The 13,393-nt window shown below is 39.4% G+C and overlaps 1 protein-coding gene across 1 annotated transcript; it reads left to right on the top strand.

The window, feature by feature from the left end:
• The first annotated feature begins 1,121 nt into the window (after positions 1–1,121).
• LOC113422750 (keratin, type II cytoskeletal 4-like) lies at positions 1,122–13,067 on the top strand. The gene is made up of 9 exons (XM_026683883.2): positions 1,122–1,695; positions 3,985–4,202; positions 5,896–5,956; positions 7,526–7,621; positions 8,073–8,237; positions 8,851–8,976; positions 9,716–9,936; positions 10,913–10,947; positions 12,025–13,067. The coding sequence occupies exons 1-9, from the start codon at positions 1,201–1,203 to the stop codon at positions 12,276–12,278; spliced, it is 1,671 nt and encodes a 556-aa protein (XP_026539668.1). The 5' UTR covers positions 1,122–1,200; the 3' UTR covers positions 12,279–13,067.
• Positions 13,068–13,393: the final 326 nt, after the last annotated feature.

Here is a 13,393-nt window from a genome sequence, read left to right as displayed (position 1 = left end):
AAACAATAGATACAAACTCAAGGTTAACCACACCAAACTTGATTGCAGAAAATACGACTTCAGCAACAGAGTGGTCAATGTCTGGAATACTCTACCCGACTTTGTGGTTTCTTCCCCAAACCCCAAAAACTTTAATCTTAGACTGTCTACTATTGACCTCACTCCTTTCCTAAGAGGTCTGTAGGGGGCGTGCATAAGCGCACCAACGTGCCTACCGTCCCGGTCCTATTGTTTCTTTTTATTATCCATTTCATGTATTCATAACTGTGTTTATACCTACTATCTTGTAAGTGATTGACAAATCAAATCAAATAAATAAATATACAGGGTGTCTTTGATGACATTATCTATATCTATATCTATATCTATATCTATATCTATATCTATATCTATATCTATATCTATATCTATATCTATATCTATTTGTTTTCGTAGATTTTCACGGGTACAGGTATGTAGGTCTAGGTGTGTTTGAGTCTTTTCCCGTGTAAGATTAAGAGTACCTTGGCGACGTTTCGGCGAGGTCCCACTCGCCATCCTCAGGCTGGTGCTTTCGGCTTCGCCAGCACTTCCCACTCGGCAGAATCTCATCTGCCATCATCAGGCTTCTGTATTGTGTTTGTAAGACGAAATACAGAATACAGAAATACAGAAGCCTGATGATGGCAGATGAGATTCTGCCGAAACGTTGCTACAGCTTTAAAAGCACAACTTTTTTTTAAAAAAAAAACAACCCTCTGGAACTTGCTGAAAAGAATAATCTGCCATCAGGTTTAAGAAAAAGAGAGGGATTAGGATGTATCTTAAGGCATTATTTTTCCTGCAGGGCTAAAGAATGTTAAGCCCAGCCCTACCATACAGACAGTAGTCATAGCAGCACCTAACCTCCATTGACAGAATGGTGATGCACACAATCTGGGGTTGTCTAGAGTTCACAGTCAGGCTCTTCAGCTCCTTCGGGGTGTGTTTCAGGGAAGGTCAGTTTCTGGCACCGTGCAAGAGGGAGGGTTCGAAGCACACCTAAGCCCAGGAATACAATAAAAAAAAAGTTTTTCCACTCCCCTCTCACCCAAGCCAACTCGCTGAACAGATAAAAAGGAGGATTCTTGCCTTGCTGTCATAGGGGCTCAGTTGTATTCTGAACTGGGAACACCTTGCTTGAAAAAGTCACTGCCACCAGCCAGCTATCCCCTAATCACCATGTCTCGTCAGTCTTGTGGGATAAGCGTGTCAGGAGGGAACAAGGGATTCAGCTCCAGCTCAGCTTGCTTCTCAGGTGGACAAAGAATGAGCTTCAACAGCGTTTCCACAAACCGTGGATGTTCTGTCCGTAGTGGAGGGGGAGGTGCTGCTTTTGGCAGCAGAAGCCTATATAATCTTAATCAAGGGGGCAACAAGAGAATCTCCTATGGTGGAGTTGGCAGTGGCTTCGGTGGAGGTTTTGGTGGGGGTTGTGGCCAAGGGGGTGGAAGCTTTGGAGTTGGTGGTGGTTTTGGTGCCGGATTTGGAGCTGGAGGTGGCTTTGGTGGGGGCTTTCAAGCTTGCCCACCGGGAGGCATCAGGGAGGTGACTATCAACCAGCATCTCCTGCAGCCTCTCAATTTGGAGATAGATCCAGAGATCCAGAAAGTGAGGGTAGAAGAGAGAGAGCAGATCAAGACCCTTAACAACAAGTTTGCCTCCTTCATTGACAAGGTGAGATACTTGCAAAAATAATTTTCTTATTGTTCTATAAACCTTTCTTTACTTTCTTTAGCATAGTTTAAGATTATGGTACATGGAATTTATGAATTGCTTTAAAAACAGTAAATCTCAAGATATATGGAGTGAATTTAAAAGCTTGACAAACTTATGTTGTCACTAAATCTCAACTCCTTGTTTTATATAATATGTATACAGTACTTTGGGGAGAAATGATAAAATGTGGTTCTTGAGGGAATAATAGATAGGTTTGGTTTTTGTTTTTTTTTAGAAATGTAAAAGAATAAGGACAGAAATGAAGGAGAAAGAAAATATATTTGCTGGGCACATCTACTGTGATTAAATCTGGAACTGTCCTGGTTCATTCTCTAAAAGAATTCTGGGAACTGTAGTTTGGTGAAGTGCTAGGAATTCCCTAAGATTGCTCTAAGCCTAAAGGCAAAATAATACTACTGCATACCAGGCTGGAGAGAAATTTGACTGTCAGTCTACTTGAAATGTATGCTATTGATATGCTATTACTTTGCATTTCATGCTATTTTCTTATGCTGTCAGAATTAACATACAGTCAATAACATACCAGAAGAGAAAAGACAGGCCAATAAGAATCAGGAATTTTAGTTGTCCAGTAATCATTATGTCAAAGGGCAGAAAAGTAGATAGTAGGTCTATTGGGCTTCAGTTACAGGATGTGTACTAGATATAAATGTGACCCTTACCTAGGCTGCAAATCACTAACTATGTTCATTAACTGTTCATTCACAGTAATGATAGTACACGTGGTTGTTCTCTCCAATGATTTTTATTTGCAATCTCAGTACTCTTATCTCTCAGCCAACTGCAAGGATTCTATGGAAGAATAGGAAGTAAGATCTGTAATTCTAAATATGAGGGGTGACCCCGACTGTGAGCCATGTAGGGGAAAATACAGACAAAAAATAAAACACCCAAAATGGTTTGAGGAGAGAACAGAAATTAGTGCTAGTAGATGCAATGATTATGCTTTTGTTGTAGATCTGGATTAGCAATCATTGTGAGTGTTCTATGGAAGACGTAGTGCTCCTGGTTCCTGTGGTTTGACTTATTTGGAGGTTTAGTGGTATGAAAACTTATTTTAGATATGTGGTTGTTCTCATCATCAGACAGGCAACTCCAAGAAAAGAGAAAACCTCACTAGTATAAAAAAAGAAATACATATTTTTCCTGTTGCAGAAAGTATTTTAAGGCCATGGTTGCCGATAACAAGTGGCATGATTTTAAATTACTTTTGGTATGATGATTGCTCTGTTGTGCCCAATGCTTTAGCTACTTTGTCCATAAGTCTTGATATTAATTTTTATCATTAACAGAAATGATATGAGAACTTGCTGAGATGGGTACTGATAGTACTGATATGTACATGTAACACACAGTCCTGCAGATCATTAGTTGACTTACCACATGTTATTTAATTCAAAAGGCAAGAAGAAAAATCTTAGATTATAAACTCTAAGTATGCAAAGTACTTTTGCATTAGTTATGGCATTGCTTATCTGCAATAAAATGTTTAATCTTACCAAGCTGTATGTGGGAATCTTCTATAGAGCCTAGTCAAGAAGTACTGCCCCAAGGATTGCATTGAGGTGAATGAGGCTCAGCTGTGAACATGTATGCAAATTTTGCAGTTGAGAATTTGCTGGTATTGGAGGCAGATATTGGTAGATTTGTTGTAGTGGAGTACAGTAAGTTAGTATATTTCTTCAAAGATTTCACTGATGTAAAATGAGACAAGTCTATCACATTTCATACCTAAGACTTGTGACTAATGTAGTCTCATTATTCTTTGTTTTAATATTGGCAATAGCTCAAAATATGTATTTGCAGCAGCAATAAATAAAGTAACACATTGTTCTGTGTGGAGTGTCTTCACTATGATGAGAAATCCATCCAGAATTCTAACGTTTTCCATTGGATTGAGCAATGTTTATCCATCTGATTTAAAATTCTGCTCAGTGCTACCTGGGTGCCAATCACTAGCCGACAAGATTAGAGGCCATTAGTCAATAAAAGGTCCATGTTCTAGACTAGAGAGACAATGAAGAGGATTGAATTCTGACAGTAATACTAAGAATTTGTAGGAAGAATATTTCTAAACAGTCCACTCTGAATCACTGTAGAAGGTAAAAGGATAAAATAATATCTTAGGATCAAATGCTTTAAAATACAGAGATGTCTCTGTTACATACAACCTATTCAAATATGAATATTTTTGCTTTTCTGCTCTCTGCTCCATTCTCTTTTTAGGTTCGTTTTCTAGAGCAACAAAATAAAGTATTGGAGACCAAGTGGAAACTCTTGCAAGAACAGGGCCATGGCACTGGTGGTCAAAAAAATCTGGACCAATTCTTTGAGGCTTATATCAACAACTTAAGGAGGCAGCTGGATGGTCTTCTGAATGAGAGGCGAGGACTTGACTCAGAACTGAAAAACTTCCAAGATCTTGTGGAGGATTTCAAAAACAAGTAAGAGAAGATTAATCCAAATTAATAGTTCTTGATATTCTTTCATATACATTCATGAAAATTGGGCTTCATTAGATAAATGTCCAGTACTTCTTCTGTCTCATGAAAAAGATGAAACAATATACTCATGACATTTTAAGGGGATATGTTTTCATTACAAGAGGATTAATTTCCCTAAAAATGAGAATCATTTTTTCCTCATTATTTTCAATGAACCTGCTTAATTATCTACCACATGTATTGGAAATACATGCATGTAAATAGAAAAACATATCTTAGCTCAACTCTCTCCTTCCTTTCATCCTTCCTGATATCTATATCTCTATCTCTATCTCTATCTCTATCTCTATCTCTATCTCTATCTCTATCTCTATCTCTATCTCTATCTCTATCTCTATCTCTATCTATCTATCTATCTATCTATCTATCTATCTATCTATCTATCTATCTATCTATCTATCTATCTATCAGTGTGGACTACATTCACCACATCCTACCAATAATCTGTTTGATCAGACATTTTTCATCTTGGCTGATGCGCGCTGTCCAGTTTTTAGGGAATGTATATAGGATTGGGGAGGGCTTGCTCCTTTAACATGCTTATAATGTAAACTAATATAATAGGGTTGAATTCCAGATTTTTTTTAGTATAGCATATTTTGCTTCATACTGCTCAAAACATAGATGTTACCTTCATTTATAAATGCTGTACAATTGCCCAAACTTGGGAAACCTATGTTCTTCAACATGTAGAACAGTGTTTCTCAACCTTGGCAATTTTGAAATGTGTGGACTTCAGAACTCAGAATTCTTCAGGCAGCATATGCTGGAGGAATATTAACATCTAGATGGCCATAAGCCTGAATAAATTTGATAAAGAAATATCAACTGTATAAGTGGAATGATTCACATAATAGTTAAAGGTAAACTGATCTCTCATTTTCTTTCATTTGCATGCCACAAAGATTTTAAAGCATTTTGATCGTGAGGACATTTTAGAAGCCATGGCTAATCCTATTCCACTTTCCATATCTAAAAAAAAAAAAAAAGTAAAATAGGGGATCACAAATATGGAAAAATTAGAGTTTTTGATTTCTTGGATAAATATGAAATTATTATGTTTGGTCAATCAGGTTATTATTATGGTTCATCACACAGTCCAACAGATGTTTAGACTGGATTTTGTATTTTTATCCACCTATTGAGTCCTTATTAATATTAACTTCAAAGTATAGATCCTTGCAAGGGGGTGCAATGGCTCAGTGGTTAAAGATGCTGAGTTTGTCAGCTGAAAGCTGACAGCCTGGGTTCAAGATTTGAGCTCTGTGCAATGGAATAAGCTCCCATTCTTTATCCAGCTCCTGCCCACCTAGCAGTTCGAAAGCATGCGAATGAGACTAGATTAATAGGTACCACTTTAGTGGGAAGGTAACAGTGTTCATGTGCCTTTGGCATACAGCCATGCTGGCCACATGACTATGGAAAATGTATTTGGATAACACTGGCTCCTTCGGCCAAGAAACAGAGATAGCACCGTGCCCCAGAATCAGACATGACTGGACAGGGAAACCTTAAAGATTCTTAAAAGAATTTTTGGAATAGTTTGGAAAGTTTGGATGAATGGATAATACATTGGAGACCATAGTATCAGACACTCAGAAGGAGAAATTTAACCTTTCTTTCTCTTTGTCAGATATGAAGAAGAGATTAACAAGCGAACTGCAGCAGAGAATGATTTTGTGCTCTTGAAAAAGGTAAGTGCTTCAGCTGCAATGATGAAGGGATGAACAGGAAAATTGGTTTGAGTTAAAGAGCCACTGATTGTAGCCATTGGCTCAGCTTGTTGAAGGTTTTAGGATATTCTCTCAGTGCCCTTCCCATTAAATTATGCTTGCCTTCAACATGTTTGCAGTAAATCCTACTCCTTCTTTATAAGTCGAGGGGAAAAAGTTCTAAAATGGTATCTGTAGGAAATGACCAGGCTGAGCCCAAGGGAGGGAGATCAAGCTTCTCATCAGTTTGGAGTCTCTTTGCACCCACAAGAGACTGAAGTCCAGCCTTCCAGAATTCCGTTGACTCTTATCTGCTGCCAGAGGAGGGCTTCAAAAATTTTAGCAGCGGGTTCTCTGCCCAGTTGCTGGGTGGGTGTGGCCATGGTGGGCATGGCCTAGTAAGCCTCCTGCACCATGGGGGGGGTGTTTTTGCCCTCCCCGGGCTCCAGAGGCTTTCTTTGAACCTCCTGGAGGACAAAAACAGCCCCCCTGAGCTCCGGAGGCTCTCTGGAAGCCAGAAGCAGCCCATTTCCGGCCTTCCAAAACTTTTGGGAGGCCTATTTTTCACCCTCCCTGAGCCTCTGCATGCACCTTGCACTTACCTGAATCCAAAACGGGCTGTGAGGGGGGTCCTGTGAGGGGTGGAGCAGGCGGGGCGGGGCCAACCAGGAGTGGGATTTGGGGGGTCTCTGAACTGCACAGAATCTTAGCTAGGCACTCTCCTGAACCCCTGTGAACCCCCAGAAGCCCACCCCTGTCTACCGCCAATTTGCCTTGACCATTAGTAGTTCATATTTTTGTTTAGAGGTAGCATGGAATAAACTTGTAGTAATTTGAACAAACCTGTTTCCTGATTTCTTGTGCCAACGATATCAGTTTCCTATAATATCCACTTCCATGCTGCTGCTTGTAAAAGAATGGGATTTTCCTGAGCAACAGGTTCACTATTTTAGAGATTAATAGAAAATAGCACTGACCAAGAGTAACTATACCATCTAGGAATTTGAATAATGTCCACAGCAGGTAATAAGTTGGGAAGAGGAGTAAGAAGCTATTAGCTGAGATTGATGAGACCCTGTAGCTGCTTTTGATGTTTGGTTAAAAGGCCTAGATGGTTTCACGACAGACTGAAAATTGCACTTTGAAGGAAGGCATGAAAAGAAAGAACAGAAAATGGGAGTCTTTTGCTACCATTCTCCCATTTATCAACAAGCTCTTAGAAATATAATTGCTATGTAACAGAACAACATTCCTGGTTCCTGTGTTGTGGTTCAATCCTGAAACTGCTATTTTTAGAAGAAATAATACCCTTCTTTAAATCAAGATCATTTTCATCATCTTCAATATCAGATGTGCAGAACAGAATACAGAATAACAGAATTGAAAGGGACCCTCTAATCCAACCTGGTGCCCAGATAGGAAACTCTATGCCATTTCAGACAAATGGTTGTCCATTCTCTTCTTAAAAACCTCCAATGTTGGAGCATCCACAACTTCTGGAGGCAGGTTGTGAAGACTGAACCATCTTCTGTTTTTTTTCTTTTCTCCTAGGATGTAGATGCTGCTTACATGAACAAAGTGGAACTGCAGGCAAAACTGGATTCCCTAACAGATGAAGTCAACTTCTTGAGGTGTCTGTATGAAGCTGTAAGTAAATGTGCTGATCACTAATGCAAGTACCTTGGCACGTGATAGAGTCCTTGTTTTGAGAGACTGGGGGCAGTTTTTGGAATTTGCAGAGCACACTGTGGACTCTCTTGTATAAGAATCATAAAATCTGATCAATACACACCTACTTTCCAGAGTCCAAACATGAAAATGGCTTTGATGCAGTGGTTAAGATGCTGGAATAGAAACTGGGAGGTGATGAGTTCTGCCTTGACGTTATGCATGGAAGCCAACTAGATGACTTTGGGCCAATTGATTCTTCTCAGCCTTACACACATGACAGAAATTGTTATTGTGGGGAGAAAAGAGCATTATGTAGACCACCTTGAAGTGACACATTAAAAGCAGGATATAACAAAGAAACAAATAAATTGGAGAAAATTGATATGTTCAAGTTGGATTAATTAAGCTGATCGGATTCCCTTTGCAGGAACTGAACCAGATGCAGCAAAGTGTTTCTGATACCTCCGTTGTCCTTCAAATGGACAACAACCGGAACTTGGACTTGAATAGCATCATTGCTGAGGTTAAAGCTCAATATGAGGACATTGCCCAGAAGAGCCGGGCAGAAGCGGAATCTTGGTATCAGGGCAAGGTGAGCTTTCAAGTGTTTGTTCCTTTCAGGCTTTTCCAAATATAGAATAATCCTAAGTGGTCAAGAGAGGTATGTGATATGGCATGTGACATGTAGTAAATCTGGTATAAGCTCTCTTGGAGTGCTTTGACCACTAAATTGTGCACTCTTAGGAAACACAATAAAGAGTGGCTGCCTTATACTGAATTAGCCCATGGGTTTATCAAAGATATGAAGCATCTTCCTGGGGAAAGTCTAAGTGGATGCTAAGAGCTAGCACCAACGTGATGACATATAATTACTCAGTCAGTCAATGGGTTTGTCTGGCTGAAGGCATCTTCCAGAGACAAACTCCTATTTGTAGAAGCTATGCATATGCCCCTCTGCTGCCAAGTACTAAAATGCCAAAAGGTCTTTTTGTCAAATTGGCCAATGATCCATCTGCAGTACTTCAGAAAGTTGTACTGTGGACAAGCCTTGTTTGAAAAAGTGCACTTGCTATAATCACTTCCATTCTGGAGACAGCTTTCTAAAGATAGTACAGCATTTGGGGAAACCTTAATTAGTTGGGCCTTGCTACCAAAGGTTTTCAGATGTGATCCTTAACCTTCCCTTTTTGTGTGTGGAATGCTAGTATGAAGAACTGCAGGTGTCAGCTGGGAGATATGGTGACAATCTACGAAATACCAAGACTGAGATTGCTGAGCTGAACCGGACAATTCAGAGGATGCGAGCTGAAATAGAAAATGTGAAGAGACAGGTAAGGCCAGAATATTTTTGTAGGACTAACTTGAAAGGGGAAATTTCTTTAGAATTTCCTAATATGTAAAACATCGTTTGGTTAGCCTGAGCTAGTGTTGTTGATGCTTTAATTGCAACAGCGTGAACAGAATATAAAATTAAACAAATGTGTCAAGCAAGAAGATACAACCTCAATGTTCTTGTTTTCCATAAACAACAGTATGGGTTTCCTAGTGCATGATGACTTCAATAATTGAGTTATCAGTGGGAGGCACTGATGTCCTTTGGGTAATAGTAAAAGAGACCCTTAGAAGCACCATCTCCTATTTTAGCTACTGGTTTTCTCCTACAAGCCTCTTGGACTATGGAGTACCACTATGGTATATTTTCTGATGGTGCCAGTGTCCTGCAGGCTTGTAAGAAAATAGCAGAGACAGAGAGGAATAGGGACACAGTTATAATTGTATTTATGTTAGTAGTTGATGGACAACTAAGGCACAAGGCTGGAAAGTTGGGGGCCATAGATTCAAATCCCACCTTAACCATGAAAGCCAGCTGGGAGACTCAGTTCACAGGACTGTTATTGTGGGGAAAACAGGGGGACAAAGGTGTATTAGATACATTCACCACCTTGAGTTATTTGTACAAATAATAAAGACAAGGTACAAGGTACAATTTAGGGTACAACTAAATAAATGGACCCAGGAAGAGATACTTTTGCTATCTTCACTATTCTACAAGTTTCCTTTATCTTTCAGTGTGAGAAGCTGCAGGCTTCTATTGCAGAAGCTGAGGAGCGTGGCGAGTTGGCAATCAAGGATGCCAGAGATAAGCTCTCTCATCTAGAGGAAGCTTTGCAGAAGTCTAAGGAAGAGATGGCCCGTCTCTTGAAGGAGTACCAGGAGCTGATGAGCGTTAAGTTGGCACTTGATATTGAAATTGCTACTTACAGGAAATTGCTGGAAGGAGAGGAAAGCAGGTGGGTGAAATGTAATAGATGGACAAATATTCCAAATCCCCAAGAGACAACATAGGAGCAATAGTTAGAATCCCCTATTGCAGGCTAACTCTGCCCATAGCCAAGAATTCGATCTTGATTGGCTCAAGGTTGACTCAGCCTTCCATCCTTCCAAAGTTGGTACAGTGAAGACCCAGATTGTTGGGGGCAATATGTTGACATTTTTAAACCACTCAAGAGAGTGCTGCTGTAAAGCACTATGAAGCGGAATATAAGTCTAAGTGCAATTGCTATTGCTAACGACAAAAAATTATGACAAAATCTAGCACGTGTTCCTTTTTATCCTGGCCCTGTTTGTTCCCTTTTGGAGTGTGGATCCAGTATGCCACTCAGAAATCAATGCAACTTTAGACCCAGAGAAAGATTTATTGAGTCCTCTTCTTATGAAAAATCTGGTTGAATGCTTTGAATGCATCAAGATGATTGTGTTGAAAAAAACAGACTAAACCTAAATCTATGTTTTCCGACCTCAGCAACTTTAAGATGTCTGGATTCCAACTCCCAGAATTCTGGGAATCAAAGTCCACATATCTGAAAGCTTCTGAGGTTGAGAAACATTGACCTACAGGGAATATGTACTACAAATGTAGATGTCCCAACTGAGATAAGGATTTATTTAATCATAGTGGCATGGAGAGACAATCTACATGACTTTAATATTTTTATCAACCACTCAGAGTCATGGCAGAGTAACATGAGATAAATATGCTTATCTGAACTGGAAGGACTAAAATAATAATCTTGAATTATTTCCTAGAAGGTACAAACTTAATGACCAAGCAAGGATGTTGCAGTACATTCATTGTAGTTCTGTGGAAGACAGTACTAGCAAAGTTTAAAGATATTTCTTCATATTGATTACATTTTTAAAGCATTTTATTGCCCAATTAAACATAACCATTACTAATACATTATAAATACCACTTCTCCTTCACAGAATGTCTGGAGAGTGCCAAAGTGCCGTGAGCGTCTGTAAGTAAAACTAGTTTTATATTTTTATTCATAATCTACTTTTCATAATTAAAAGAGAAATCCAGAATAAACTCTTTTTCTTTCATGCGCATGGCGACAAAGCTGATTTTTGTTCAGCATCATACGATAGTCATATTCATCTAAAACCCATCATAAGTCTAGTCTGCAGGGGAATATAATTCAAAGCTAATGTAATAATTTAACTACAGAACTTTGCAATAGTGCAGGAGTGGTAAATTAATTGACCTCCATGTATTTATGAAATACAACCAATAGCATTCTACATGACAAATAATGAAGAGGAGCAATAGTTAAGTGATCAACATCTGTGGGCCATGGATTCTAGTAATGACCTTTGCCGCAAATACAACATTTTGTTTGTTTATATAGCCATCTATCTTGCCACAGGTGTCTCTGGACAGCGCACAACATGTGTGTTTATGGTCATGGTGCTGAATCTCTCTCTCACTCACTCTCACTCCCTTACACATATAATGTTTACAACACGGCTGTTTGATAACTTTATGTCTATGTGTGAATTTTAAAAACATTAAATCTGACATCAAGATACAAGTTTGTGGTTTTCCCCCCTCCCCCTTTTTTTAACAGAACAAAAAGTGTCAGCTGAGCTTCATGCATAGATGTCAAGTTTTACATGAGAAACAATCTTCTTCCTAGCACATTCCCGTATATGCAGGGTCCGCTTTTCGGATCATTGAACGCCACTTTGCATGGTCAGCTGCGTCTCTGTAATTGGTGCCATGCCAAAATGCTGTCAAATGGTGTCATTTGTGATGTGGTCAAAAAGGGAGATTCCCAATATCCAATGGACCATTTGCATTTCCATGGCATGGAGATAGCTTTCGGTCCCTGTTGTTGCTGCCCAGCATTCAGTGCCATACAGTGCAACAGTGGGGATGGGAGAAAAGTTCCTGGGAAAGAATGTCTAAGGACAAATCAAATTTCCTTGCTGTTTCCAGCCATATTCAACATCATGGTTGTTTCCATTGTAACCATCACTGGGAAAGGTTTGCTTTAATGAAACTTGTAATGATCTTGGTTCTTTTTTTCTTCCAGCTGTGATAGGCTCTTCCATGAGTTCTTCTGGTGGAGGAATCGGTGGTAGCTACGGAGGAGGATCATGCTTTGGAGGAGCATCTGGTGGTTTTGGTGGCTTCAGTTCTGGAAGTGGGAGAGGCGTATGCAGCATAGGTGGTGGCTCTGTAGGAGGAGGATATGGAGGAGGGTATTCCTCTAGCTGTGGAAGTGCCATTGTGAAAAAAACTACTACCTCCTCCTCTTCCTCCTTCATGAGTACAGGCAGGAAGTAACCAGTAACAGATGCAATGACAGCCCATTGCTGGATCAAAGAAACATTCTTCTGATGACCTTCACCAAGCATACCCAACCCAACCTTGGCATCTTTCAGAGAAAAGAACTTTGTCTCTTACAACCACTGTGTCTGTTTTCTCAGAATATATCTAGATCTTGCATTCTTTGTCCTTGACTCATTATTACATTTCATGCCCAACTATTCATCCAAACCAATCAGTCATAATAACAAAGGCAAAACATGTTCGGGCTATGTTTGCATAAACTAAAATAACAAACATAGTTTCACTTCATAGAACTTTATGTCAAGTATGTGTGCTTATATTGATCAATACACACATTGTTGAGTGATAGGAGTACAGATTCTGTGTTGCTCCAACAGGGAGAACCATTTCCCTATTTCCAAAACTCTGGGATATTTTTCTTGGTCTTTTTCTCCATGGTCAACTGAGGAAGGCCTGGAACAGGTTTAGATAGGAGTGGAAAAGTTTTTGATTATAGTGCACAAAGCCAGGGTTAAGTTCTATTTTAGGGCCTTATCATTTCAGTGAAAAAAAGATTAAGCACTTATTGAGAACATGTCCATTTAAGAAAAAATAATGTGGAATCTTCACAGATTTAACTTTGTCTGAATTATGCCCCATTTTCCTTCTTTCCTTCCTTCCTTCTTTCCTTTTCTTTCTTTCTCTGTGGCACTGAAAACTTCTTTGCTCAGTTTAGTTTTTGAGTTGATTCTCTTTTATGGGTGTATGACTATCTGCATCTCAATAAAACCTCAGTCAAGAGTCTGTCAGTGTGTTCTGTTTTTGATACCCTCGCCTTGTGTCATGAAAACTCTACTGTAGAAGTAGAGACCTCAGCCCTTATACAGTGGGAACCTTGGAAAATGTAGCCGAAATGGAGGTAGACTCCTCAGAGCTCCTAGCATTTTTCATGAGCCTATCAGGTGCATCCACAGCAAATGAACTTGCTGAAAACCACTGCACATCCATAGTACAGATGTCCTTAAAAGTAACTGACATTGTTATAACAATTCACATTTCAATAATATTTTAGGCATTGAAAATGTTCAGAATCTTACATTATTTTAACTCCTATTTTTGAACTTGATTTT

The sequence above is a fragment of the Notechis scutatus genome, chromosome 2 (genome assembly GCF_049901735.1).
Source record: "Notechis scutatus isolate UNSWTSFEM ecotype Mainland chromosome 2, rNotScu1.2, whole genome shotgun sequence".
NCBI classification, from domain to species: domain Eukaryota; kingdom Metazoa; phylum Chordata; class Lepidosauria; order Squamata; family Elapidae; genus Notechis; species Notechis scutatus.
This window is presented reverse-complemented; position numbering and strand designations above follow the sequence as displayed.

Excerpts from the sequence above, each read along its gene's own strand:
- LOC113422750 (XM_026683883.2), top strand. The coding sequence starts at position 1,201 with ATGTCTCGTCAGTCTTGTGGGATAAGCGTGTCAGGAGGGAACAAGGGA. Across the intron at positions 4,203-5,895 it reads GTGGAGGATTTCAAAAACAA|ATATGAAGAAGAGATTAACA; the intron begins GTAAGAGAAGAT and ends TCTCTTTGTCAG. Across the intron at positions 5,957-7,525 it reads ATTTTGTGCTCTTGAAAAAG|GATGTAGATGCTGCTTACAT; the intron begins GTAAGTGCTTCA and ends CTTTTCTCCTAG.